At 41.2% G+C, this 25,952-nt stretch overlaps 1 protein-coding gene and 1 long non-coding RNA gene across 5 annotated transcripts in view; one reads left to right on the forward strand and one right to left on the reverse strand.

Annotated features, from left to right (window-relative positions):
* Positions 1-25,952, forward strand: part of gabrg2 (gamma-aminobutyric acid type A receptor subunit gamma2) — a 44,191-nt gene that overhangs the window by 11,298 nt on the left and 6,941 nt on the right. For 2 of the 4 annotated variants that reach the window (XM_077546160.1, XM_077546161.1), the window contains exons 3-9: positions 1,837-1,904; positions 7,567-7,787; positions 8,334-8,416; positions 10,787-10,924; positions 21,416-21,568; positions 23,734-23,939; positions 25,010-25,033. In XM_077546160.1, coding sequence (XP_077402286.1) covers positions 1,837-1,904; positions 7,567-7,787; positions 8,334-8,416; positions 10,787-10,924; positions 21,416-21,568; positions 23,734-23,939; positions 25,010-25,033 — 893 coding nt within the window. The remainder of the gene's footprint in view (positions 1-1,836; positions 1,905-7,566; positions 7,788-8,333; positions 8,417-10,786; positions 10,925-21,415; positions 21,569-23,733; positions 23,940-25,009; positions 25,034-25,952) is intronic. The other 2 variants (XM_077546163.1, XM_077546164.1) reach the window with 1 other exon arrangement.
* Positions 19,236-25,952, reverse strand: part of LOC144035980 (uncharacterized) — a 178,614-nt gene continuing 171,897 nt past the window's right edge. Inside the window, exon 4 of the long non-coding RNA XR_013288549.1 lies at positions 19,236-19,537. This is a non-coding gene — a long non-coding RNA (uncharacterized LOC144035980). The remainder of the gene's footprint in view (positions 19,538-25,952) is intronic.

Here is a 25,952-nt window from a genome sequence, read left to right on the forward strand (position 1 = left end):
TACCACGCTTACGGAATAGAGAACATCATCTCAACAGTCACTCATGACATGTGACACAATATGTGAGGTTGTCACACAAGCTGTTGTGTGATCATGCATGATGTTCCACATTTGCCTGAGAGTGACATGAAAAATGAATGGCAACCAGCAGCAACACTCAATAATGTCGGCAGCCCATATCTTCACCTGAACACTCTTGAACGTCACCTTTGGTCAGCCGTACCGCTTTGACTCATCATCTCAAGCTATATGGACGCTAACATGTCTGTAGTGCTGTCACTATCGAATATTTTTAGAATCGATTAATCTGTCGTTTATTCAATCGATTAATCAGCTAATCAGATTCATTTGAAATTTGCATTAAAGTTTATTACATAAGAATTATTTTTCCATGATTACTGTTTATTAACCAGTGATTGATGTTTATTTCGTACTTCTTATTTGTATATTGATTAAAAAAAAAAGGGGGGGTGATGTTGTACTGTGTTACTAAGTAAAAACGGGTTTAATTTGATTTAACACATAAAATGAGTCTTCATGAAGGACTACAGAAATTAGGGCCCGACCGATTAATCGACCGCCGATAATTGCCCTTCAAACATCGACCAAATCATTTTATTTTCCCCTTAACGTTTTCATCGAAGAAATGAATCTCTGAATGCACCATTTTGTTTGCGTAGCATTAGCAACTAGCAAGTTTTTAGCATATGTTATTCTGTTGTTCCTAAGCGTCCTTTAAGATGTTTAATGACACCCCAGTTGGAATTAAATGTAAAACTAAACACACAACGCTAAGAATTACATCCAATGTATATTTAAATACAAAAGATTCTTCTTTTTAAAAACATTGCTAGTCTAGCGCTAATGCTAAAAGCGAAGGGAGGATCCCATTCAAATGCTAACAAGATGTTAGCATTGACTTTGGGAGTGTTTTTCCTTCAAGTGCCGAATATTTACACACAAATGCTGTGGGAACACATACCCACAGGTGAGATAACACTACGCAAAGGCACCCAATGTGTGAAAAACTAGTTATTTTAATAAAATTCATTCGCAACGTTCTTCTGTAATAACTCTGTGTACACCATTAAATAAATTTTATTGTATGCATTAAATATGTATTTTTAAATAATCTGCAGATTAATCGTCAGAAATCAGTGAAATCAGAGGATTTGAAAAAAAATCAATAAAAAAATGTTTCCAAACGATTAACCGATTATTAAAGGAGTTGTAATTTGATAATCAATTACTTGTTGATTAATTGATCAATTTTGACAGCATTACATAGCTGCTTGCGTCTGTTTGTCTCACCACACTGAGCAGATGCAACATATTCTTGTTTCAGATATATATATATATATATATATATATATATATATATATATTGGTAACTCTTTTCCTCACTTTTCACACAATCAGCAAAACATACTTTAACTTTATGAATGGGTGGGGTTAGCAAAATGGGATTCCCCCCCCCCCCAACACTTTTCTTAATTCGTCAGTCAAAAATGCAGGAATGTGTTCACGCGATTCCTCAGTACAGTAACTCGCCGTAGTTTCTATTATGTCCGATGTGCTACAGTATATCATCACGCCAAATATTTATTTATGAAGCACGCTGGCCCTAAAAGTGCACCTTTGCACTGTGTTCCCTATCATGCGTGGCAGCACGTGAAAGAGGAATCGAGTTCATGTTGCACAGGGCAAGTCAGGAGTTGAGCATTTATTAAACTCTGCTGTTCTCTAACATTGCCAAAAGCCTCTTAAAGGCTGGTCTTAATGTGGTCAAATAAATGCAAGCCTAGTGCGCCAATGCTCTTGTGCTTTTTCTTGCAGTGAAACCCACAGTGATCCACACAGACATGTTTGTCAACAGCATCGGCCCAGTCAACGCCATCAATATGGTAAGCAACCCACGATTTGCTCTTAATGTGTCAATGCCGTGATTGAAGCGTCTAATCTGCTGGCGTTTAGGAGCAATATCAATGACTAAATGCGTCACCTCGGGGAGTGGAGAGCGTCATGATGGGCAGTCAACGTGTTGCTCCAGCACACCTCAGCGTCGCAGCTGCTGCCGCCGCTCGTGGCTTTTATTCTAATCTTTATGCTGCTTTGCTGTCCATCAGCGGCTGAAAACAGCTGCGCCAGCCTTTGGTTCATACTGGATAAACACACTGCACACAGCTTATAACACCTCATCCATACAGAGCTGTTGCCGATTATGATGGAGCAGATTTCAGATATTAAAATAGCCGCTCTTGTATTGTTTGGTAAATTATCAATAATTCCAATCAATACTTTCAGAAAGACGTCTGAATTTTGAAATGAAAACCAGAGATAGAACGACATGTTTTTTACCCCATAACGGATACGTTACCGATTATTAGTAGTCAGGGAGGTCGATTATCGATATTTGGAGCCGATATTATTGGTGTGATTATCCGTCCGACCGTCTTCTTCCGCTTATCCGGGGTCGGGTCGCGGGGGCAGCAGCTTTAGCAGGGAAGCCCAGACTTCCCTCTCCCCAGCCACTTCAGTCAGCTCATCCGACGGGACCCCAAGGCGTTCCCAGGACAGCCGAGAGACATAGTCTCTCCAGCGTGTCCTGGGTCGTCCCCGGGGCCTCCTGCCGGTAGGACATGCCCGGAACACCTCCCCAGGGAGGCGTCCAGGAGGCATCCGAACCAGATGCCCGAGCCACCTCAACTGGTTCCTCTCAACGTGGAGGAGCAGCGACTCGACGCTGAGTCCCTCTCGGATGACCGAGCTTCTCACCCTATCTCTAAGGGAGAGCCCGGCTACCCTGCGGAGGAAACTCATTTCGGCCGCTTGTATCCGGGATCTTGTTCTTTCGGTCACGACCCACAGCTCGTGACCATAGGTGAGGGTAGGAACGTAGATCGACCGGTAAATCGAGAGCTTTGCCTTTCGGCTCAGCTCCGCATCACTGCAGACGCTGCACCGATCCGCCTGTCGATCTCCCGCTCTAACCTACCCTCACTCGTGAACAAGACCCCAAGATACTTGAACTCCTCCACTTGGGGCAGGACCTCCTCCCCGACCCGGAGAGGGCACTCCACCCTTTTCCGACTGAGGACCATGGTCTCGGATTTGGAGGTGCTGATCCTCATCCCAACCGCTTCACACTCGGCTGCGAACCGCTCCAGTGAGAGCTGGAGGTCACGGCTTGAAGAAGCCAACAGCACCACATCATCTGCAAAAAGCAGAGATGCAATGCTATTAACTGTGATTATTAACAAATAAAAACTCCAACAATTAATTTTGTCGAAATGCCTTTAAGATAATATTTATTGACCAACTTTTCTGATTTGCAAAAGGTGGATTTTTTTTTTTCTCAATCTTAACACAATAGACATGTTTGTTTTAAAATTCTAACATCAACATGCCTTCAAAAGTAAAATCAAAGTTAAATGAAAACTCAAGTAAATAGCTCCTGTAGGGTTTTCTAAACCTTCAAAATAAGTGAAATGTTAAAGTAGCACTAAGGAACGTTTTAACCGTAATAAGATATTTTCATAACTCTTCTCATGAAACATCAACTTAAAACCAGTCGAATGGCACCTTTGCCATGGCCTGAGTGGGTCTGTATCATTTTTACCGGCACGAAGCAACTTTGAGGAGGATGGTACGAACACAGTCACACAAAAATGCTTTATGGCATACGTCACTTCCCCTTTTCCCCATTCGTTACACAGACGGAAGTCAATTTGAGCTAAAAAACGAGGCAATGTGCTTGTCCTCATGGGAAATGTGATCTTCCTTCAGGCATAAGATTATTGCTTTTGCCCTAAGGCGCCGCCATAATCAACAACATAACCTTAAAGTTCCTTCGTATTGCTTTAAAGTTTCACTTATTTTTTTCTTTTAATTTTCAAAGGTAAAAAAAAAGGTGCAGGGAGTTCCTCATGTCACCAGCATCTATTATAAAGTTAATTGAGAATTTCAATAAATAGTTCCCTAAAGTTAAGCCAATATTTGTCTAAATAAAACCCATGAAACACGCACATGCGGTATTGTGCTGGACTGATCCCAACTATTTGTGTTGGTTTTAGTATGTGGGAATCGTTTTTGATTTTGCGATGGGTGGAACGTTTTACTCAACATGCTCAACAAGGATATCTAGTTTTTGTTGAAAGTTGAACGACCAAGGCTGAACAATCAGAATTTGGATAAGTCAACTGTATATAATCTTGGATTCCAACAGCGATGAATGACGTCGTTTGCACATTATTTACTAAGAAACTGAGTCAAACCTGACAAAATTGATGACACATTTTTTTTTGTTTTTATTTGTTCATTTTTCCTTTCGAAAAATTTAATTTGCACATAAAATTACAGCCTGTGTATTTTTTCAAGGTTTTAAGGACAAAGAAACGGAAGTACATTTGTTTTTGACAAAGCTGGTAGATTCTAATTAGTTTTTTCGCCTTGTCCTACTAAGTAGATAATCAAGAAGAACTTTATAATCTAGAGAAAAGGCAGAAGAAACTCCATTTTGAAAAGACCAAGCAAAGGTTCACGCACCTTCTTGTTAACTGGGAAGCAGTTGAAACCACGGAAGTGCCTCAATCTAGATACACATTTCAAACTGTTTTCCAACATTTCACCAGAGTTGGGCATCGTCATTGACTGGAATTGATGTTAAAATACAAAAATACACGGATTGAGAAGGACCATGTGTACTCATCGCGATGGACAGAAGTAATCCTGCTTCACTCGGTGCTCAGTCTGCATTTTTTCAAGTATTTGCTTGAAAGTGCTGAAGCACACGTCGAAAGGTGGGCACTTCCATCAATCATCAATTCCAGTCAATGACGATTCTCCACCTCTGCATTTCACTCTCATTGTTTTGCCATGCTGCAAACTCCCACACAGAGCACATATATCGCATTTTCTGGACTATACCAGGCACTTTTTTTTTATAGGTTGGCTGTTCCTGCGACTTACACTCCGGAGCGACTTATGCAAGAAGAAATATACCGGGGGTATATCATTTCACCGACAGCAACAAGAGGGCACTCTTACGCACCGATATCTCATACTCCTTAACTCTTTGACTGCCAAAAACGTTAAATAACGTTTAGCAAAATCCTAGGGAGGAGTGCCAAAGACGTTAAAAGACGTTTGTTTCAAAACAGAGGTGAAACTAACCATTTTCTATTGTTGATTACTGAAAAACGGAATAAGGTAGAAACAAACTCTTTTTTTCTGCTGAAAGATGAGAGTCCAATCTTTCATTTGGTAGTATGTGTGTTCCCATAGTCCAAACACAACATTTTCTGTGGACCTTGAAAGATCAGTCAAAATGCTTAAATCGGCTGGCACCCACGGCATCCCTTTTCTGAAATCGTCTAGAGTCTAAAACGTCACGAGTTAACAATGAAATATTTAAACAGTAAACGTTAGCTTACAAAGACAACTGAGAACCACTGAACACAAATGCCCCCAAAAGAAAATCAAATTCTACAGACTACAAGCTGCAAGTAGTGAACCTTCATTGTGTTAGCAAATCTGACACAAGATGACGTAATATCTGTTTTTGCTCAAGTAGTAGTAAAGTACCCGCAAAAAATGCGACTTATACGCCAGTGCGACTTATGTATGTTGTTTTCTACCTAATTATGTATTTTTGGCCGGAGCGACTTATAGTCCGGAAAATACGTTAAGTTATTTCTTTTCTGCTGTTTATATTTGATATTGTGGATAGCGCTGACGGTGAGGTATTGAATTGGGGGGGGGGGGGGGGGGTTGGGCTGTGTTAGAAACTTACTGTTTGTGCCGGCATCGGGGGAATCTGCGCGTATGCGTGCAAAGGCGCTGCGCTGACATGAAAGGTTGACGGATTGCCTCATATTCATATGTAATCAGCCACGGGCTCTTTTGTTCACACTGTAACATGACCAATGTGGGCGCTGTGTAGGGATGAAGTGCGGCGAATAGACAGATGGCACGCGGGTACGCATCAAAGCACCAGCGTGATTTCGTATTCTTAATTATGCAATGTAGAAAATATGGCAAAGAAGACCACATGCTATCTTGAGTATGAGCAAGGGAAAGGAAGGGAAGCTTGGAAGCAGTGGTTCTTAACCTTGGTGGAGGTACTGAAGCCTACCAGTTTCCTATGCGAGTTCACCCAGCCCAATGATGTTTTTCATATTCAAGACATCCGTGTCGGCTTTACTGGTGAGCAAAATGAATTGAAGAGGGAGGGAGAAGAGATTTTCCATAGAATCTTGCTGTGTTCTTTTATTGCCCGTCTCCATGTATCTTAAAAGTGTTGTTACTGTAGATAACTCATTGTGCGGGACTATAATTGCTCAACTTGCCATTGCAAATTATGCAGTTAGGACGACTCAATTTTTATTTAGAGAACACTATAAAACAACCACCGCTTTTTTTCTTAACTCTTTGACTGCCAAAACGTTAAATAACGTTTAGTAAAATCCTATGGAGGAGTGCCAAAGACGTTAAAAGTCGTTTTTTCAAAACAGAGGTGAAACTAACCATTTTCTATTGTTGATTACTGAAAAACGGAATAAGGTAGAAACAAACTTTTTTTTCTGATGAAAGATGAGAGTCCAATCTTTCATTTGGTAGTATGTGTGTTTCCATAGTCCAAACACATAATTTTCTGTGGACCTTGAAAGATCAGTCAAAAATGCTTAAATCGGCTGGCACCCACGGCATCCCTTTTCTGAAAACGTCTGGCAGTCAAAGAGTTAAGATGAACCCCAATGAAACAGCAGAGGCCCCAGAATTGAACTCTGTGGAACACCATACGTTCTGTTATATATTTGTTTTTTTTGCTCAACATAGTATGAAAGGATTACTTGTTTTGTAGAGCTGCATTTGATCCAGGTTGATATCAAAAAGCGAAACCACTAGCTAATTAAACTTGACGTTGTCTATTGCAGGGTGCTGAAAAGTGAGACTACTTGACGAAAAAGCAGCTTTTAGTTGTTTTTTTTAGCTCTGCTTTGAAAGTCTTTGAATGGGTTTGGACTTGATTGTTGGCTTCAGCTTAGTCACTAAGTTAATGCCTTTATGGCCTCTTGCACACAAGCGCCCCGTTTCGTTCTCCCCTGCTGTACTTTACTTGAAACCTCAAGTGGCTAAATAAGTAAGAAAAGACGGATGGTTCCGTCTCAATAGCTCTCCCCACTTTTATTACGGCCAGCCGGGCTTCTGTCATCTGGCTTTTCATTCGTCTGACTTCCTTTTTCTAGTCCTTGCTTGCTCCCAAAGGGGCTGAAAAGACGACAGTAGATTTTGGTCTGGCTGTTAATGAGGTCTGAAAATACTTGAGCCAAAAAATGACAGGCATTAGTTGATCATTGGCCCGTTGCTTTTAAGGTTGAGCCACTCAAAATGTTCCTCTTCACTACTGGGGATAAAAAAAAAAAAAAAGAAATAAGAAAGATTCTTTGAGTTGAGCACATTTATTATGAAGTCGAAGGAAAATGACCAAGTGATAACTTCAGACAAAAGTAATAATGTACTGTAAGAAGTCAATCTCTTGTGATTTTGTTTTTTTGTTGTTGCCAGGAATACACCATCGACATCTTTTTTGCTCAGACCTGGTACGACCGAAGGCTCAAATTCAACAGCACGATGAAGGTTCTGCGTCTCAACAGCAACATGGTGGGGAAGATCTGGATTCCTGACACCTTTTTCCGCAACTCCAAGAAGGCCGACGCCCACTGGATCACAACACCCAATCGCATGCTTCGGATCTGGAACGATGGGCGGATCCTTTACACGCTTCGGTAGGAAGGCGGGGTTGTCAAAAATTATAACCCGAAACAAGTCTTTTCTTCTGTACGGTAACTAACGGATACAATGAGAACATTGTTGTGGGGAAAAAATGGATGTTATTGTGTCTTTTCGGATTATCCTCAATGCAGCAGATGCTTTGGACAGACACCGCAATACATCTCGGGAGATAATACGAAAGAAAGTCCATCGGTTTCAATCAAGTCCTGATGGATGTTTCCTATGCACAACACCGACTCGCCACTTCATTCATTTGGAGTAACTGGTAATACGATCGCTAGTTAATTAAGATGACCGACCGCTGTGCCAAGCACGACAGTGATACATGACGATAGCGTCAAAGTCACTTGAGGTCATTCCCTTATTAACGCCGAGTTTAATGACTTTAATGACTTCGAGGTCTCTCAAGTGTGAAAAGTGGTGACAAGACAGGTATGCGAAAAATCAATTTGTTTTGATAAACAGCAGCTGTAACGTTCTTACTGTTGTCAGGAGGGTGTTTTTTTTTAAATCAAGTTTTAGTGCTGTGTCCCCCGCAGGTTGACCATCGACGCGGAATGCCAGCTGAAACTGAACAACTTCCCGATGGACGAGCACTCGTGTCCACTGGAGTTTTCAAGCTGTAAGTGTGGACCGCTGCATTAACGACCACATTTCAGTTACATCAGCAATAGAAAAACAAGGAGTGCACAATGCTTGACAGTTAGCAGGTTCATTCCTCTTTTATGGATGATGTCATCAGGTATGGACGGCCATTTTGAATCTGATCTAGACTGCACAATTCATACCATAGATAATCAAGCTGATGGCAATAAATTAGGGATAGACCAACTATCGGCCAGCCCACTCAATTATCTGCACCGATGTTCAGCATTTTGGCAAATATCGGCCTTTTTGAAGAACCATACAGCTAATGATAATAATAATAATAATCTATAACAATAGATGGATTTAAAACTGTGTTAACGTCAGGGTTCCATTGCTTTACATTTTCCGTTAACTTTCTAAAAATGCTGCTGACCCTGTGAACTCAACTTCTGTTTGTGTTTAAAATTGAAATTAAGAGAAGTAAAAATGTAACATTTCAGATATTTTGAAATTTTGGAAAAGTTTATTTATTGTACAAAACAGTAAGGAGCAATTTTACTAGAATTTTAAAACAAAGACGTCTTTTGACTACGATAACATTTTTCAAACCAATAAAATATTTCCCCTTTCAGTGGAATTAGTTTTGGCTCCAAATATCGGTTATCGGCCTCCTTGACTACTAATAATAAGTATTGATATCGTCACTGAAAAAAAACCCTGTCTAAAAAAAATTCACAATCTTAGTAATATAATAATTTGTACAAGGAAATTTAAAGTCTTCTTTCTTTTCCCATGAGCCATACATACCTCCATGCATTTTGAATAAACAAACCTACCTAACAACGATCAAACCATAATAATCTAAAACTTGCAACAGTGCCAATACGTACATCCAGTTGTTAAAATAAAGATTTCATCATATAATTTAAGACGCGACAACATTTCTGTGATTTACTGTGGCCAAACAAAGCAATGAATTGCTGGACTCATGTTTTGCTGCCAGAGTCATCTTTAATCACATAAAATATTGCCTGGAGGATTTGATTTAGCGGCGGCGTAGCAATTTATCAAACGTTACAATCAGTTATTCGTTTATAGTATCCATCCTTCTAGTTCATAGAAGTGTATGAGGACTGTGCTTTTTCAAAATTGCTATTATTTCCTCAGGAAATGACCATTGGCAGACATTCGGACAAAACATGAAGGGCACGGCTTTTCATAGTAAACATTGAATAAATCATTTTCAAAAAGTAAACGATTGACTCAATTTCCCTAACATTACTTTGCTGAGGAAAATTTCAACAGTTGAAACTTTACTGGCCACATGGGAGGACGAGTAGGAGAGGACTAAAGTTATGCTAATGAGGTCTATACGGAGAGAAGCACCATGGGATAAGTCTCCGGGAGAAAAAGCTTTGTAAACAGCTCCAAAGCAACAAGAAAAGAAAAACTGATCCGTGCTTATATATGGAGCCAGAGTGTCCTTCATTTCAATTGGATGAAACCTAGACATCTTTCAAACTCATCTTTTGGCACCAGTGCACTGGTCATGGCCAACGAGTCCTCCGGTGCTGGCCCATGCACCATCAAAAACGCTGACCTACATTTGCAACATAAATATTTACTGCATGGAATTGTATTCATTTACTCCCAACAGTCTATGGTTGGGTCTTGGTTTGCACTGCTTCCGCTACTTCAATGTGAAGGTTGGATATTTGGTCCAATCAGATTTCTGCCATGCCAAGATAATTTCAAATTCGTCCTCACAAGGAAGTCCGAATTTGTTCATCCTGGTTTGGTCAGAGCAAAACGTCGGCTAGCAATGATGTATTTGTTTTCAGATGTTTTTGTAATGTTATTGTATTTTTATGTATTGTGATTAATAATTATTCTGAACTGTTCCATGCGATGCAACTTTTGTGTTGCTAGGTTGTAATTTCATATAGTAATGATGGTTTTGATAACTGTGTCAGTGGTAAGAGGTAGCAAATGTGCAGCCCGCCACTGCTATAGACACACATTTATGCCATATTTGACAACAGTCAGGTAAGTTCCCAGTTTGTAAGATAACAGTGAATCTGTCATCATTGGCTGGGCTGCCTTGAATGTGGCAAGCGGGCACAACAACAGCACATGCCTGAAAGAAGCCAACTCATCAAGCAAGTTGACTCCATGTGCTGAAGCTATCAGCAGCCTCCGATCATGGAAAAAAAAAAAAAACATGACGTGCAGGACTAAGTTATGTAAGATTCCTTTTTATTTTGTTTTGTAAGACTTCAATAGATTTTATTGTGCACGAGCACTTTGGCTTGATATTGAATGGGAAGAGGGAGCAACTCAATAGAAGGAACTCCTGTAAGGGATGAACTACTAATCCTCCCCTGCGCTTGTCGTCCTGGTGCAGATGGCTACCCCAGGGAGGAGATTGTGTACAAGTGGAAGAGGAGCTCAGTGGAGGTGGGAGACATCCGCTCCTGGAGGCTTTACCAGTTCTCTTTTGTGGGCCTGAGAAACACCTCCGAGATTGTCAGGACTGTCTCAGGTAAGACCACTTTCTCAGCAAGACCTTGCTTGGATTATTTTCGTAGAAAAATGTTTCATTCTTAAAGAAGAAACTGGCGCCATCCTCCACCTTCCATATTGTGGGCCCCGCAAGTAAAATGTTAGAGTGAGCATCCTTGCACTCTGTTAGAGTGTATGTGTGTGAGTGTAGTTATTTCTAGAACATGTGAAGGTCCGGATTGGATTTCGCATGCCTGACATGACATTTAATCTGATGTGAGCATCATCCTTTTGTGTACTATCTGATATGAACATTTTAAATACATTATTACAATCGGCTGTACATGTTAAGCCTCCAATTCTGTTATTTAATCAAACGTGATTTTTTCATTTTGGACTGAAACAGCACCGACACTTTGGTATAGGCGTTTTTTGGCAAATGAACACTATGTTATTATTGCTGTTACAATGAGGTAACAATTGGAGGTTTGACGGAGCTTGATAATTATAAGTCAGGTGCTGAGAGGATGAATTGGACCAAACAAATTCTGACTTTCGTTGAAGCTGCAGCTGAAAAGATTTTATAATGACACTAAAACCGTTTTTGTTATGAGCTGATAAGAACTAGATGTGTAATCAAATTGACCTTTGACAGCTCTTTTGGATACTGTTTATTTAGATGCTTTCATATTGACATGTTTACAAAGACGCTAAACAAAAAGTAGGTAGTTAAAAAGTAAGGCATCCAAAAAGTAATTTAGTAATATGCCAGGCCAGTAGGTGGCAGTGTCACAGCAAATGTTTTTTTTTCTTGAGAGACCAAGGGAAGGAAATTGTGTAGTATGTGATCACAACATCTTATTGTTTACACTTAACCCGTGCATATTTATTTTGAAATGGCTTGGTCAGAACCATCCAAAAGCCCAAAACGGGTCACAATACCGCCTAGGGGTTCTGTAGTTTGAACGGGGCTTTTGAAAATAATTATGAGTCACATGACACTACGGAAAGAGAAATATTTTTTTTCCAATCACATTTTTTCCAATCACTTGTTCTCAGAAAGGTACATTTTGGTCCAAGTGATGTTTTCAAACATTTCTTCAACCCAGTTAAAAAATACAGTAGTAGGTTGAAATTTCTCTCGTAAATGGTGTGATGTCTTTCATCTAATTTTAGCCTCTGCAGTTCAAAGCAGTGCTATTTTTATTTTAGGATTGAATATTATTAGCAGGCTTGGGAATATGGAGTACCCCCAAAATGTAGCTTTTTAAATGTGTTTGCGGGTGCGTTAGCGTGTACATGTATCTGGTTGAGTTTAGCAGCTAGCACATTCTCTTACGTGGAGCAGCTGTTTTTGGAGTGTTGGTTAAGCGTTTGGTTGCAACTCTCAGTCAGACTGTCCGCTGCTATGGCGTGTAAAAAAAGACTATCATCCACTTTCAATACGATACATTTTTGCATCAAGGTCAAACTTGTCGTTTGCAGGTGACACGCGGAAAAGGCAATGCGCATTGGCGGTTTAAATGCGGTGAAGATTTGGTAGCATGTCTCCCTGATCTGGTTTGTTATTTGCGCCAAAGCGCCATATGCTCGCTTGTCAGCGCGGAGAACCTTGACTGCGGTTGAGAGACCCCTTGTCTCATTTTGCAGTCACTTTGGATTTCTGACCTGCTGCCAGTCGGGCCGACGCAACATCTGCCTCAACGAGCAGTCTGGCCGCAAAAAGAGAGTGAAAGAGAGAGAGAGAGAGAGAGAGAGAGAGAGAGAGAGGAGCCTATGCAAAGATGCACAAATGATAATCAAATGTGTTGTTTATGGACACAATGCAAAATGTGATCCAAGTAGCAGATTTCGTTCTCGTTATTTTCTGTGGAGTATTGAAGGACAAGTTAAAAGTTTGCCGTGTTGGAAGGGGTCAGGTAAGGCAAGTGGAAATAACCTTAATCCTAGCCGACAAGCAGGCAGGTGAAGCGGCTTCAGCCAGAGGAGGTTCTTCTACTGACTGCCATCACATTAGTTCTCAAAAAAAGGGAGGCGAATGAGGCATGCTCCAAAAAAAAAAAAAAGCGATCTTACGATGAAATCGTTGCTGGTTGTTGACATGCAATCTGCTGCTCTTGATGCACCTTTTAATAAAGGTAGCGCCTGCTTATATTTGGTTTGCGACTTTTGTCCAATGGCGTGCTCGCTCAACATGTCACTTCGCATCAAGACCGCCTGCAAGCCTATACCTGCATGTATCAACACGCGCTCTCAGGCTTGCATGGAAAACAAGATGAAAATTGATACGGAATGCAGAAAGAACGAGGAGACAAATTATTAAAACAATCTCCGTACTTCTGTATAATGCCGTCCCTGGATTTGGTAGAATCCTTCATCACAGTGAATAATGATTCAAAACATGTCAATAAAGTGTCAATTCTTTTAAATCCAGGTTCAAAATGTTGCTCTTTTTCCACACGTATGATGATCTTTCAAAGTATTTTCAAAAATCTTGTTGTTGCACCACACACTCTTTTTAGTCATTTTAGTTTTTTTTTTCATTTCATCACTTTGCTTTTAAATATCTTTAACTCCGTGACTACGTTTTAATATTCAGGTTATGGTGAGAATTGAGTTTTTAAAAACTCGAATAAGACCATATTTGGGTTATTGCGCGTGATTACGCGGCCTTTCTAAACCCAAATATTGCCAATATTTATTTTATGTTTTTTTTCCAAGAAAACGAGTGTTATTGTTGGGATTTGACAGTATACATTTGAACTTTTTTAGAACAAGCTAACGTTAGTGTTACTAGTTGAGCGAGTGTGCGCACAATTGTTGTCTATCAAGCTAAATACATGTGTAGTCTTTAAGAGCAGTCAAAAAAAAAATAGATTATAGATTGTTAGTGTGTTCATACACACCGCATAAAATGACGCCTTATAAAAATGGTGGCGCGTTATTTCTAGCGCATGCATGTTAATCAGCTCCACAGAGAGATCTCACCATGTCTGTGAGTCATAATTGCAGCACAAATTAGCTAAAAAAAAAAACATCTTAGATGGATGCCCTGAAGGCTTTCCCGCACGTTCAAGCATAAAGGCTAACCGTGTCATTTCCCAACTGATTGTCTGCTCGTCGCAATGAGTCATGGAGCGTTTTCATCGAACACCTCCAGCGCACTGTAACGTATTTGCAAGCTATACGTATACAGTACGTGCGAAACGTGTTTCAAGATACGATCACGAGCGTATTTGTATCTGCTTGTGATGTATCAAAAGTTATTCTTAGTTTGACCTTCCAAAAGCCGTGCCGTGCCGTGCATGCGCCCTGTTGTCTGTGTGCGTCCGCCTGTGTGATTCAGCTTGAGCGGAGAAAGCCCCGAGACACATCAGTGGCCGTGTCCCCATTACGGAGCTCCACAGTTTACAGATGATTTGTTGATGGGGCAAATCCGCATGCATTGCGCTTGAGAGGAACAAGCAAACAACAAATGCGTTCCCTCTTAAAGCATGACCAAGCATATCCTCCTTTTCTATATTTAGGCTGTTGGAAGCTGCAAATGGAGACGTAGACCTTCAACCGCACAGACACACTCATAAGCAAGCACACTTCTGCTGCAATAAGATAAGCATACAGCAAAAGGCCAAATGCTGTCGTCAGCGCAGGAAACCAAAATGTGGCAATGTTTACATTTGAATAGCCATGACGTGTTTGTGAATCCACAATAAGCATGTTTGTTATGCTTAAAACGTCATTTATCACAGTCAAATGAAGTTTTCATACATTTGTAGCAAATGAAACATAACAGGAAATCAGACTCTTATCGGTCAGAATAAAAGTGCTGTCGAACAAAATGAGTCAGATAAGCTTTATATTTACGCGCACTCACCTCAATAATTTCGAAGTTCCTAACATACAAAGAGTTTCTCCCAACTTCAGCTAATATTTGAAAAACAGCAGTTCATCGATGAAGGATATTTTGTTACCTGACAATCGCGTTCCAAATCAAAAGGTTCTGCTTTGACCGATGAGCAATCCATTTCTCGATTGGCTTTGCAGGGGACCATTTTTTTAGACACAGTGATAAGTTAAGCACATATGAGCAGAGTTACTGACGCGTGAAAGTTTATCGCATACGTGAGGAAAAATCTAACTGCGGAGGGAGGCAAGGTCGCTTGTCAAAGGATGCTTTCTCGGTTTAATCAAGAAAAGTGGTGAGGAAAAAGAAGCACAATAAAACGGACATCAATAGTTTGCTTTATTGTTACTGAGAGTCCCGATTGGATATAAAAGCTTGCCATAAAGTAGCAGAAGAGGAGACAAGCACATCATTGTGAGAAGTCAATCAAAAAGGGACTCTTAAATATCTCGTCTCGTAAATGAGCGACTGTGACAATACGCTGCATGCGGCTCTTTCATCAAATGACCGTCACAACGTGTTTTTTTTTTAAGCCAAAAGCCCAAACAATCCATTAGCCACTGTCCGACGTTGGAGCGACTCGCTCTTAATCTCTTCCTCCACTCATCCGCTCCTCGCCCTCTCTCTAATGGTGACACTTGCGATGATGGGCAGGATAAATTTTTGCGACTCACTCAGGATCCTCCTTTTGTCAAGTTAAATAGCAATTTACGCTGCACGCCTTCCCCTCATACTCATCCCCTACCTGTGCAGTATTCGTCTGATTTACAACAAGCAATTCTTTTGAAATCATCTTTCTTGACATGTAGAGTACATGGTTTGTTGAACCAGTCCATATGGGCCAATGGTAACAATACTTGATGGCTATTTTGTCCCTCATGCAATAGTTAAATTTGTCTCGTTTCGACACATTTTCGAGCAAATAGATTGACACTCTTTTATCATGAACACATTTTGTCCTGTTTCAATAGAATTGTTAGCGTGGTAAAATGTCCTTAAGGCCCACTGTAATTTCTATGCTTGCAGTTTTGCTTTCTCCACTTCAAAACAACTGATGGCCATTTGTTAAAAAATTTTAAAAAAAAATCATCTTGCTCAACGATGGGGATTGTAAATAATGGATGGAATGTTCTGTACTCCTGCCGCCAGAAGCAGTTGTTATAGCCCGCTATCGAGTCCAAGTCAACTTTTGTGTCATGTCCAAATAACATAGGTCCAAGTCCAGATGAGATCAAGAGTAAACTTTAAGACTTTAAAATTTCACAACAACAAAATTCGAGAAATTTCATGATGAAACTGGGAACCGTTATTTTTTTTCCCCTAATATAAATACAAAAATGTGAAGACACATAACTTACCTCGTAAAGAAATAATACAGGCAGGCTGTGGCTTATGTCTTTTTGTCGAACAAATGTGGACGTTGTGCTTTATGTGTCCGAAATTGTCTTACAGAATCTGCAGGTTGCTTCACGGTTTGTTTGTTTGTTTGTTTTTTGAGGACATTGCAGCTAATGCCAGTTTTCAATTGTTGATAAAATCAAATTCTATAACACTGCTGTTGGCTGGCATGGCTGAAAGAAAAAGACTGTGTGCATTGGCACTCGTGGTCAGGTTAACTAATCAGATGGCTCGCTTGCCCGGTAGCCATGGTAACTAAGTGGTCAATGTCAATGCTGGATTTCAAGTTTCTTTTGAAGGAGGACGTTCATTTTCAGGAGTAAAAACATACTTGGACTTGATCGAGTCAATACAAATATTTTGTCCAATGGAGTCAAATGCCAACGAGTCCGAGACACCAAAAAAAAAGTTTTTGAGTACTGCATCCCTGTAACGTTTCATGTGGATGTAACTTGTCTTGCTTTATTGTTTTGATGTCGCCTCAAGTAGCGCACTCACTTTTAAGACAGTTGCTTAAAGACATGGTTAATCAACAATCCACACAATCTAGTAAATTCTCAACAATGAACCGATTATTATTCCAATCTCTAATCTAAATACTCAGTGCTCAAAGCCTCAATCGCCCTCATCTCATCAAACAGCATTGTTTTTTATTTATTTTTATTTTATTTTTTTTACATAAGCGCACAGTTTGAAGCTGGAAAAGATGGATTTACGAGATTACACACCTGCGCTCCTGTTCCTGTATTCACTTTTCATTGGCACGACAGCAGTTGCCGCAGAAGCTTCAGATGGATAAACTAGGACACACGAATGCATTTGCCTCCCAAATCAAAAATGATCTCGTATTGAGGTTGTTTTTTTAGTGGAGATGCTGGTAGGCATGCATGGAGGTCATGGAGGAGAGAGAATCAAAAAAAAAGAAGAGAGAGAGAGGGGGGGGGGGGGGGGGTTGGCTTCCTGAGCCAAATACAAAAAAAAACAGGCCAACCACGTCAGAGATGTTGCTTATGGAGATGTTTGCCTTTCATGTGGACTTGCACGGAAAGTTGCTGGCCTTGTCAACGTTTTGACAATATAAAAAAATGTGTGACCTATTCGATTCTCTGCTTGAGTGTATTTACCTGCTTCAGGTTTATAGAATACAATAAATGTTCACCGAACCAACGTTCACAATCACATTGCCTGGCCGGTGTTTTATTACTTTTACAAAGCTTTAGATGGCAAGTGGCATGTTTTATCTCGGCCTACTATGCTAATGAGTTGCACTGATACCGTAAAGGATTTATTAGCATTCACTTTTGTAAAGGATATAGTGAAATTCAGTTTGAAGTCATAGAAGCTCGGACTGTGTTTACTAAGAGGATTAACCAGCCTTTATGCAAATTTGGAATCAGTACAGCCGTCTCAATTTCTGAGAGGCAATATTTTGTTCATATTCCACTGGAAGAGTTGGACTAAGGGCATACTTATAAAATGAGATCTGCATTTCATTTTAACATACCTTGTTCGCAAACGCTTTGGTTAATAAATTGTTACTGTAACAGCCACTGCGTTTACTAGCAAGAAAGACGGCTCGTCTTCAACGGCATTATCTCATCAGAAGTAAACTTCCACTACTCGGATTAAAAAGAGACGACATGACGGTCGTGTAAGGGGAAAAATACGACTCATGTGGTTGCAAAGATGATAGCCCATGACCCATTTCAAGACAAAAACATTGAAGTGACTTTAATGCTTATGAATTTTACCTCTCTATCCAAACATCTCTAAAACTCTTGATAGCTATTATAAAGAGCAATCTATCGTGTCATTGTGAGATATAAGAGGTCATAGCATGTTGTATTAGTGGAAAGGAGACAGACGATGTCAAGGGAAGCAGGCTGAGCTTAGAATTCAAGAACACCTCTCTGCTCAGTGTGCGAAAAAGAAATAATGGAGCCATTTTTAGACAAGGTGAGGAGCAAGTAAACAGAAACAAACTCAGAGGGGAAAATGGAACCATTGGATACATTCCATGGTGGAGCTTTGCAATATTGTCTTTGCCAGGGACAAATCATCAATGTGCTTGGCCAAAAGAGAGAAAATATGTTGACCACAGAATCCTAAGTGGAACTTATTGTGACATATGTGTATGGCTACTCAATAGACCACAAGTTGATATAATTTACTTATGGTTTAATATACAACAGTTACCTTCGTGTTACATATGGCACAATTAAGGAAAAAATAACTTCAAACCGGCGTGTATGTTTATATACTCCGGCGGTGCTCCTACATGGATAAAAAAAAAAAAAAAGGCAGATACATTATAACGATCTAAAAATAGCCACAACCGCCTGCAGGGCTACAATCAAGCAACATGGCAACTTGTTCATCATGTGCCGTTCGTCATGTCACCACAAAGTGATGAGCTAGCATTCTGGCTAAGTAGTGTTGACCCTGGCGAGGAGCCAAGGCACAACCCCCGGTCATTACCAAGCTTCCTGTCTTTCAGTCAAAGCCGCACATTTCCATACGCTGTCACCTCTCATATCCGCGAGCGTTGACAGGACGGCCTGTCAGCAGCTTGCTACGGCCAGCGTGTACCTCGGCTCTCTGCTGCCTGTCCATATCTCCACCAATTTACAATCTGTCTGCTAGCAAAATGTTATGAGATTCTCATCTGGTCAGCAATTCTCATTGGAATGCCAGGTTTCATTCCTACCTTGCCGCCAGTGGCTGTTCCGCATGTTCTAATCTCCGCTATCTAAGGTGGACTAGAATTTTTCTTCTAATATAATAATCAAACATATTTTTCTTCTTTTTTTGAATATATATATGATCACACCAAGACTGAAAGAATGCTTGTTCCTTCCCATCGCTCCGGCTCTCATTCTGTTAAACGTGTTTCCTCTGATGCCTGGAACAATAAAGAGCTGATTTCTGATGAATGATCAAGCCTGCCAACTTTTTTATTGCTTTCCGTACATTACATTAGCTTGAAGTAAATGTGGGATCTTCAATAAGAAAAAAAGAAAGAAAAACTCCGTGGCAGTTTTGTGCTGCTGTCAGTATTTTTGCATGGGTTGGGTCAGCAAAAATCGCAACTGATTGACTTAAAAGCATCGAAATTACAGCGATGGATGATAAGTTGATTTTATTAGCGGTGAGCACAGAGCTCATCTGTAATCTTTTGTGTTCTTGTTCCAGGAGAAATTAGCTCTTGGGATGAGATGATTGTTAGTGGGATAGGAGGGAAGATGTGGGCGGTGTTGGATACACGTGAAAGGCTGGGAGATCACAGCATCACATATCGAGCTGCTTCATTACATTCACTGCTGCTCTGCTGGCTGGAAATTGGACCTCTTGCTGGTGATGGTCATGAATAAAAGAAAAGGTTAGATCGTGAGAGCTTTACGCTACATCAGGGCTTCTGCTCACTTTTACAGTCCCTGAAAACAAAATTCAACCATGCCAACATAAATTACAGTACGACCTGTAGGAATATTTCACACATAGCAAACATTTCATTTCTGAATTTAGATGCAATTGTTATTATAGACCTGTCATATTTTTCTATGTGTACTAAGGGGATACAAAATGCCCTTGATGTGATCAATATTATGGTGTTATGGTAAAAGTGGGGTAGGGGAGTCAAACACATTTTAAATCAGGGGCCACTTTCACCCAAGTTTGATTTCAAGTGGGTCGGACCAGTATGTCTGTGGCCAAATAAATAACAGGTTAAAATATTTCCTGCTTGTTTGGGGTGAGAATAATTACAAGTACCAATTTGCAGAGTAACTGAAATTTCTTAACAAAAATAACTATTTGCATCAAATCCTGACTCACAGCCACATTTCAGAATGCTATTTAAGTGGACAAAATCAACAACAACTGTTTATTGGAGTAAAAAACTGCAGTTTGTGTTCTGTCCTCAAAGGTCACTTTGGACCTCCTGATGAACCGGTTATGGCTCACGGACCATATATTGGACACCCATGGAGTGGAGTAGAGAAGACATATAAGTTACTGTATATAAATAAATAAATTATTTTACAAAAGCTCGCAAAAGATCGAACATAAACCAAAAATGGTTAAAAAAAAACTCATCGATTTGCGAACGTCACATAACCAAACCCAGAAAACACGTGAGCTGTGATTGGTGCGATTGGTACCTGAGCCCTTCGACACTGTGATGTAATTTTCAGTCGACAGCAAACGGGTGTACAGTATAAGACAAAATGGCTGGATTCTCCTACTTAAGTCAAATACCATAAACGCAAATTGAATCAGAATGTCGTGTTTAGATGCTTGTAAAGCCAATTTTTTTTTAAAGTGCAATCAGAACGTGATTGAACAAACATGTTTTGCTGTAATGGCAGGCGGGCTGATTCTGATACATCAGCTTGCCACAGTGGAGGCTGCCACAAAATGTTCTCTTGTCAAGTGCTGTGGCCTGTAATGAAACCGGTTTCGAGCGTTTAGCAATTTGCGTTCCAATTTCAGCCATTTTGGAAAAGCCATTTTTATTAAAGATGTGGAAATGTGAAGGAGGCTTTGTGCTGCTGACAAAGCCTGGATATATGCATTAACCAGCTGCTACAGGGGCTATTGCTAATCAAGTTCAAACAGTGCGCTCAGTCGAACCCTCAAGGCTCGCCTCACCTACAAATCACCAACGTGCATCAGCGAAAACTACATATGGTGATATGAATGGCTTGGTGAAGAGCGGCGCATGCTTGGACAGATCGTTCGGACTTGGTCCCCATCCAGATGCTACAAGGACTGGCTGGCGCTGATGGCGGCAAAATAATAAACAGGAACAGTTTCGCGTCTTTCTGTCTGTGTCGCTCATTAGCGTCAGCGCGAAAACACACAGATGTCGGCTGTTTGGCAATAAACTGCGCTGTGCCCTTTCTCATGGGGAAATTATTAGCCAGCTGTTCGTACCCCAGCTGCAGCCCGTCTATTGCGAAGCGCCGGCATCCATCGAATTTTCTCACACATACACACAAACTGACTGAGAGAGGAGGCATGTGCCCGTAGGTTACAAGTCATCATGATAGGGCAGCGGAGGTTTCCCACACTGCTAACAGTTTGATGTTAATCAATTAGCAGATGTGCGAGCCACACTGAGCTGCCAAGTAACTAAAACAAGCCGACACATACCGACAGGTAGACTGAACAAAAGTGTCTGGGTCTTCCAATGATGGAATAATCTTGTGTTTTTTTCCTCTGTTTTAGGCGACTACGTGGTGCTGACGGTCTTCTTTGATCTGAGCAGGAGAATGGGCTACTTCACCATCCAAACTTACATCCCATGCACTCTCATCGTCGTCCTCTCGTGGGTCTCATTCTGGATCAACAAGGATGCCGTGCCGGCCAGGACGTCGTTAGGTGAGCTTGTGCTTTACGTTTGAGATGCTGGCGGTCCAAATTGCGGAACCGCACATGGAAGCTGCTGACACTTAAGCTCCCGTTGAACAGCCGTCTACTTAGTCGTCCTCTTCCCTTTCTTCCTCTGCCTCCTCTGAGACCGGCACGCTGCTCAGGAATCTAGTCCATCTTGATTAGAAGATCCAATCCCGGCACATGTTTGCACACATGCCTTAATGAGACATTCATTATGCAGCACAGCGGCAAAGATGGCGGGATGCAGCCTCAGCACAATCATAAAAACAGCGGCCGCAAAAGGACGCGGAACGAGAGCAAAAGTTGAAATGTCAACAAAACATGTTCCGTCTTTGAACTTCCTTCACCTGCAGGGGTGTGAACGCGTTTTTCGTTCTCCTCGTCATCTGAAAAGCTTGACCTGGAATCCATGCAATGTTATCATTATCTGGCATAAGAGAAGAATCCGCCAGGGAAGAAAGCTTCCTCCGACCTCGCTGTCGTCATGACTTTGTCAATCTCTAAAAATAGAATGTGTGCTTGAGCGTTGGCGGATTCCAACATGATTTGCCGTGGAAATGCTAACACCGTCAAATCCTGGCTAAAATTATACCAAGAAAGGAAGATCCACATTTTCTCTTTGAAAGATTATTCGGTCGGTTATGCAGTAGAAGCAGCCAGGTGGTTGGGGAGTGGATTAATGCAGATGACATCATTCGTAATCCTTCAATGCCACCCAGAAATAAACCAATTCCCTCACAATGGCCGAATATTCATCTCGAGACAGACACATGTCTTTTGCTAGACTTCCACAGTAGGCCAACGCAAAGCACCCTATTTAGTGAAAGGGAAGGTTTCATTTGTATCGTGGAGGCATTCTGCTGCTCATGCTAGTGCTAATCTGTCATCTCAGCAATCACTTCAACAAACCTTTCCCATGTGCCATAACCCCGCCTTGTTCCACATCATCATTAGAACCAGGGCAAGACAAGCAACCATACAGGGAGCAGCGTCACCAGATGGTGTTTGTGGCAATGTAGTGTGAGTGTTGGTGGTCAATGGCAGATGAACCATCGAGCATATGGATCACAGGGAATGCAGAACAGATGCTTAGGCATCTCTCCTTCAGATCCGACTCTTAACAGCCACCGTTAAGCCTCTTTTTTCCATCAATTATTATTTACACAACATTTTGCTTGACTTCGAGCCTGCTACAAAACTTGTTTTCATTTGTACTCTCACAGGTTTGAAAATAATGCGTATTATTAGTCATGGTTCAAATTTTTGCTTTGACTCTCACAGGTTCCATTTTGAAGGATATGCGCAAGGACTAAAACATGATATACAATATTTTGTCATTGTGTTCAATTAAAAGTTCTCGCTATTTAAAAGTACTAGAGGTATAAGTACTTGTCTTCGGTGAATACTTAATACCACTCCTCTGTCTTTCATGAGTGGACAAACTGGTTATTCCAGGTGTGTCTGGCCATTGTCGTCATAGTTAATGAGGTCAGGCACACCTGGATTAATCAGACTGTCCACTCATGAAATACAGGAAATGAATGAGTGGTATTGAGTTCAGGAAGTAGTGTAGTACTCATACAGAAAAAAACTGCTATCAAACATCACTAGTCATGTCCTCAAAACTCATTACACTAATGCTGTGTGACAGGAATTTGGAATTTTCCACCTCTAACCAATCAAAGTCTATTTATTTTGTGATTAACATTGAACAATCTTCAATAAAATTTTTATGAAGTGAAACTGGTGTATAAAACTACACTAATATAACACTGTAGAAATGCAGCTGAACCGAAGCAAAAAAAGAACAAATGACGAATGCTCCTCAAAATACCATATAAATAAACATAATGTGTAACGAATCTCAACATAAGTAATACTGTGCAATTTCCAACACACACTAAATATATCTAATTAAATTAATTGACATGCTTGGCTAGATGTTGCTTATTTGATTAGCAACTGACTTGAAATGGGCCCCACAGTGTAAACAATAGCACGTATGAGTTTATGTAGTGGCAGTTAACTCCCATCTCTTTTTCTGATTGGAAAAGGGTGGCATCTTTTTTAGATTCAGATCCATCATTATCATCATGATTGCAAGAGTTGCAAAGTTGGTATCCAATCATGGTCTATTCTATCCTTGCCAGGCATCACCACCGTGCTGACCATGACCACCTTGAGTACCATAGCCAGGAAGTCTCTTCCAAAAGTCTCCTACGTGACGGCCATGGACCTGTTTGTCTCCGTCTGCTTCATCTTCGTCTTTGCTGCACTAATAGAGTACGGCACGTTGCACTACTTTGTCAGCAACAGGAAGCCCAGCGCCAAAAAGGACAGGAAGAAGAAAAACCCGGTGAGTGCCCTTCCAAATTTAACAGGTCAGCTTTCATTTCCAATTTTGCGATTGGTCTGGATCCAAACAGGCTATTTATTTTCACTTGTTTTTTTTTACGTCCCCCTTCAGTAAGAAATATTTTCCCAATTGTGTTCATATTGAAAATTGGTCTTGACATCAGATGAAGCTGACATTGCAACAGACTCGTATAGACGTTTTGTAACCTCTGTAGGTTAAAGTTCATTGTCCCTCCCCCAAAGTATTACACTCATGTTAATCCTCAGGGAAGGCGAGGGAAGCTTAGCATCCCTAAGGGAGCATCTTGGCGATCACTGTCACCTCGATTTACAGAGCGAGCGAGGCCTTAAGCTCAAACGTTTGGTCGCCTAATCCACTGCACATCTGTTACCGTTGTAATTTCGATCCATGTCACATGTCAGGGCGCTGGCTTCAATCCATCAACAGATCATGTGGCTCGGCCGACCCCTCACACCAAATAGTTGTCCATTCTCAACACAGGAAATCTGAGTCAGCGTTTTTTCTTGCAATTGATGGTTTGGATATTGCCCCGAATGCCGATGGCGCTTTGCCACTGCACAGTACCTGCTCAGCCTGGGTTGGTTCCAAGGAATGCCAAGCTGATACGGCCACTGATCTCTCGTTTGTCCTTCCTCAAGACTCGCCACTGGATTTGCCGCCTTACCATGGCCAACATCCAAGCCTTCAATAAACGAGAGCCTCGTTCTTCTCCGTTGTTTTTGTTTGTTAGAATTACGACTGGTACCATCTATACTGCGCGGATTAACTCCCCCAAATGTACTATTTTGAAGAGCCACTACTGTGCAATGGAAAAGCGTAATACAGGAGAGTACTTTGAAAGGTATATTCTACCATGCATTCCCCCATGTGCCGTCATGCTATGTATGTCTCGATACAATATCTCCTCTCGCCTCTCAATATCTTCTTTCCATGCATTATCTTGTGTTTTCTTTTGAATAGTGGTTATTGATGTCTGCTTTTCTGTTTGTTGTTGTTGTTGATTCTCTTATTCAATTCCTCACATTCTTTGTTTCCTGTCTGGACAAAAGCTCCTGCGGCTCTTTTCCTCCAAGGTATATTGCCTGTGTCTAACTGCATGCCTCTGCTGCATTTTCAAGCTAGCACCACACGGCTTTTCTGTCTGTTCTACAGCAAAATCACTTCCCTCTTGATCTTACCTGCATTTTTATGATACGCCTCCTCATTTGATGAACAGCTTTCAGAAAAATGACATTATTGGTGCTCTCCGCTGTGCACAGTGCGGAGGCAGCCAGCCAGCCAGACTCAAGCAACTTTTTTTTTAACAATTCAAATGAGCATCCCACTGATCCCAATGGAACATTAAGTCCAGGCTCAGCTTGGACCGCTTCTGGCTCCCTCTGTCCTGTTTCACTCTTGTCGTCCTAACCACGGCGCGCGGCTGCAAAAGCTTCCTCTCCCCACCCCCCACTCACCTCTCGTGCTGCCAGTGAAACTTTTACCTCTGTGTTTGTTGGGCTTCTCAACCTGACACTTCCTACAGAGTCAGCAGAGCCTTAACAGACTGAAACAGACAACCCCCACAATGTGTTGAGTCTAATTCGAGGTGCTTTTAGCTGTCAGGTAAGACCGAAGAAAGGTGGAAGTGGGCAAGCAACAATCCAAATTTACACTTGCACTATATGGACAGTGGTTCTCTTCAGTTTCCAGTTAGCTCAGGTTGGACACGTCCGCAACACTTCACCAGAGGAGGCGTTTGGCGGTGGCCATACCAAGTACTTAGCCGGTTAACTGGCTTCTGGTCATGTCATGACTGAGCTCAACACCCTACTGTGTCTTTAAGGGTGAGTCCAGATAGTCCTTTCACAACCAGAAGCTTGTTGGGGTAAGAATGTAGATCGACCACTTAATTGATAGCTTTTCCTTTTGGCTCTCATCACTTGGACAGTGCAAGGCTGCAGGCATGGCACAGATCCATGTTTCCTTCAACAATCCCCCCCATCCCGTGATACT

Source organism: Vanacampus margaritifer, chromosome 16 (genome assembly GCF_051991255.1).
Source record: "Vanacampus margaritifer isolate UIUO_Vmar chromosome 16, RoL_Vmar_1.0, whole genome shotgun sequence".
Classification (NCBI taxonomy): Eukaryota; Metazoa; Chordata; class Actinopteri; order Syngnathiformes; family Syngnathidae; genus Vanacampus; species Vanacampus margaritifer.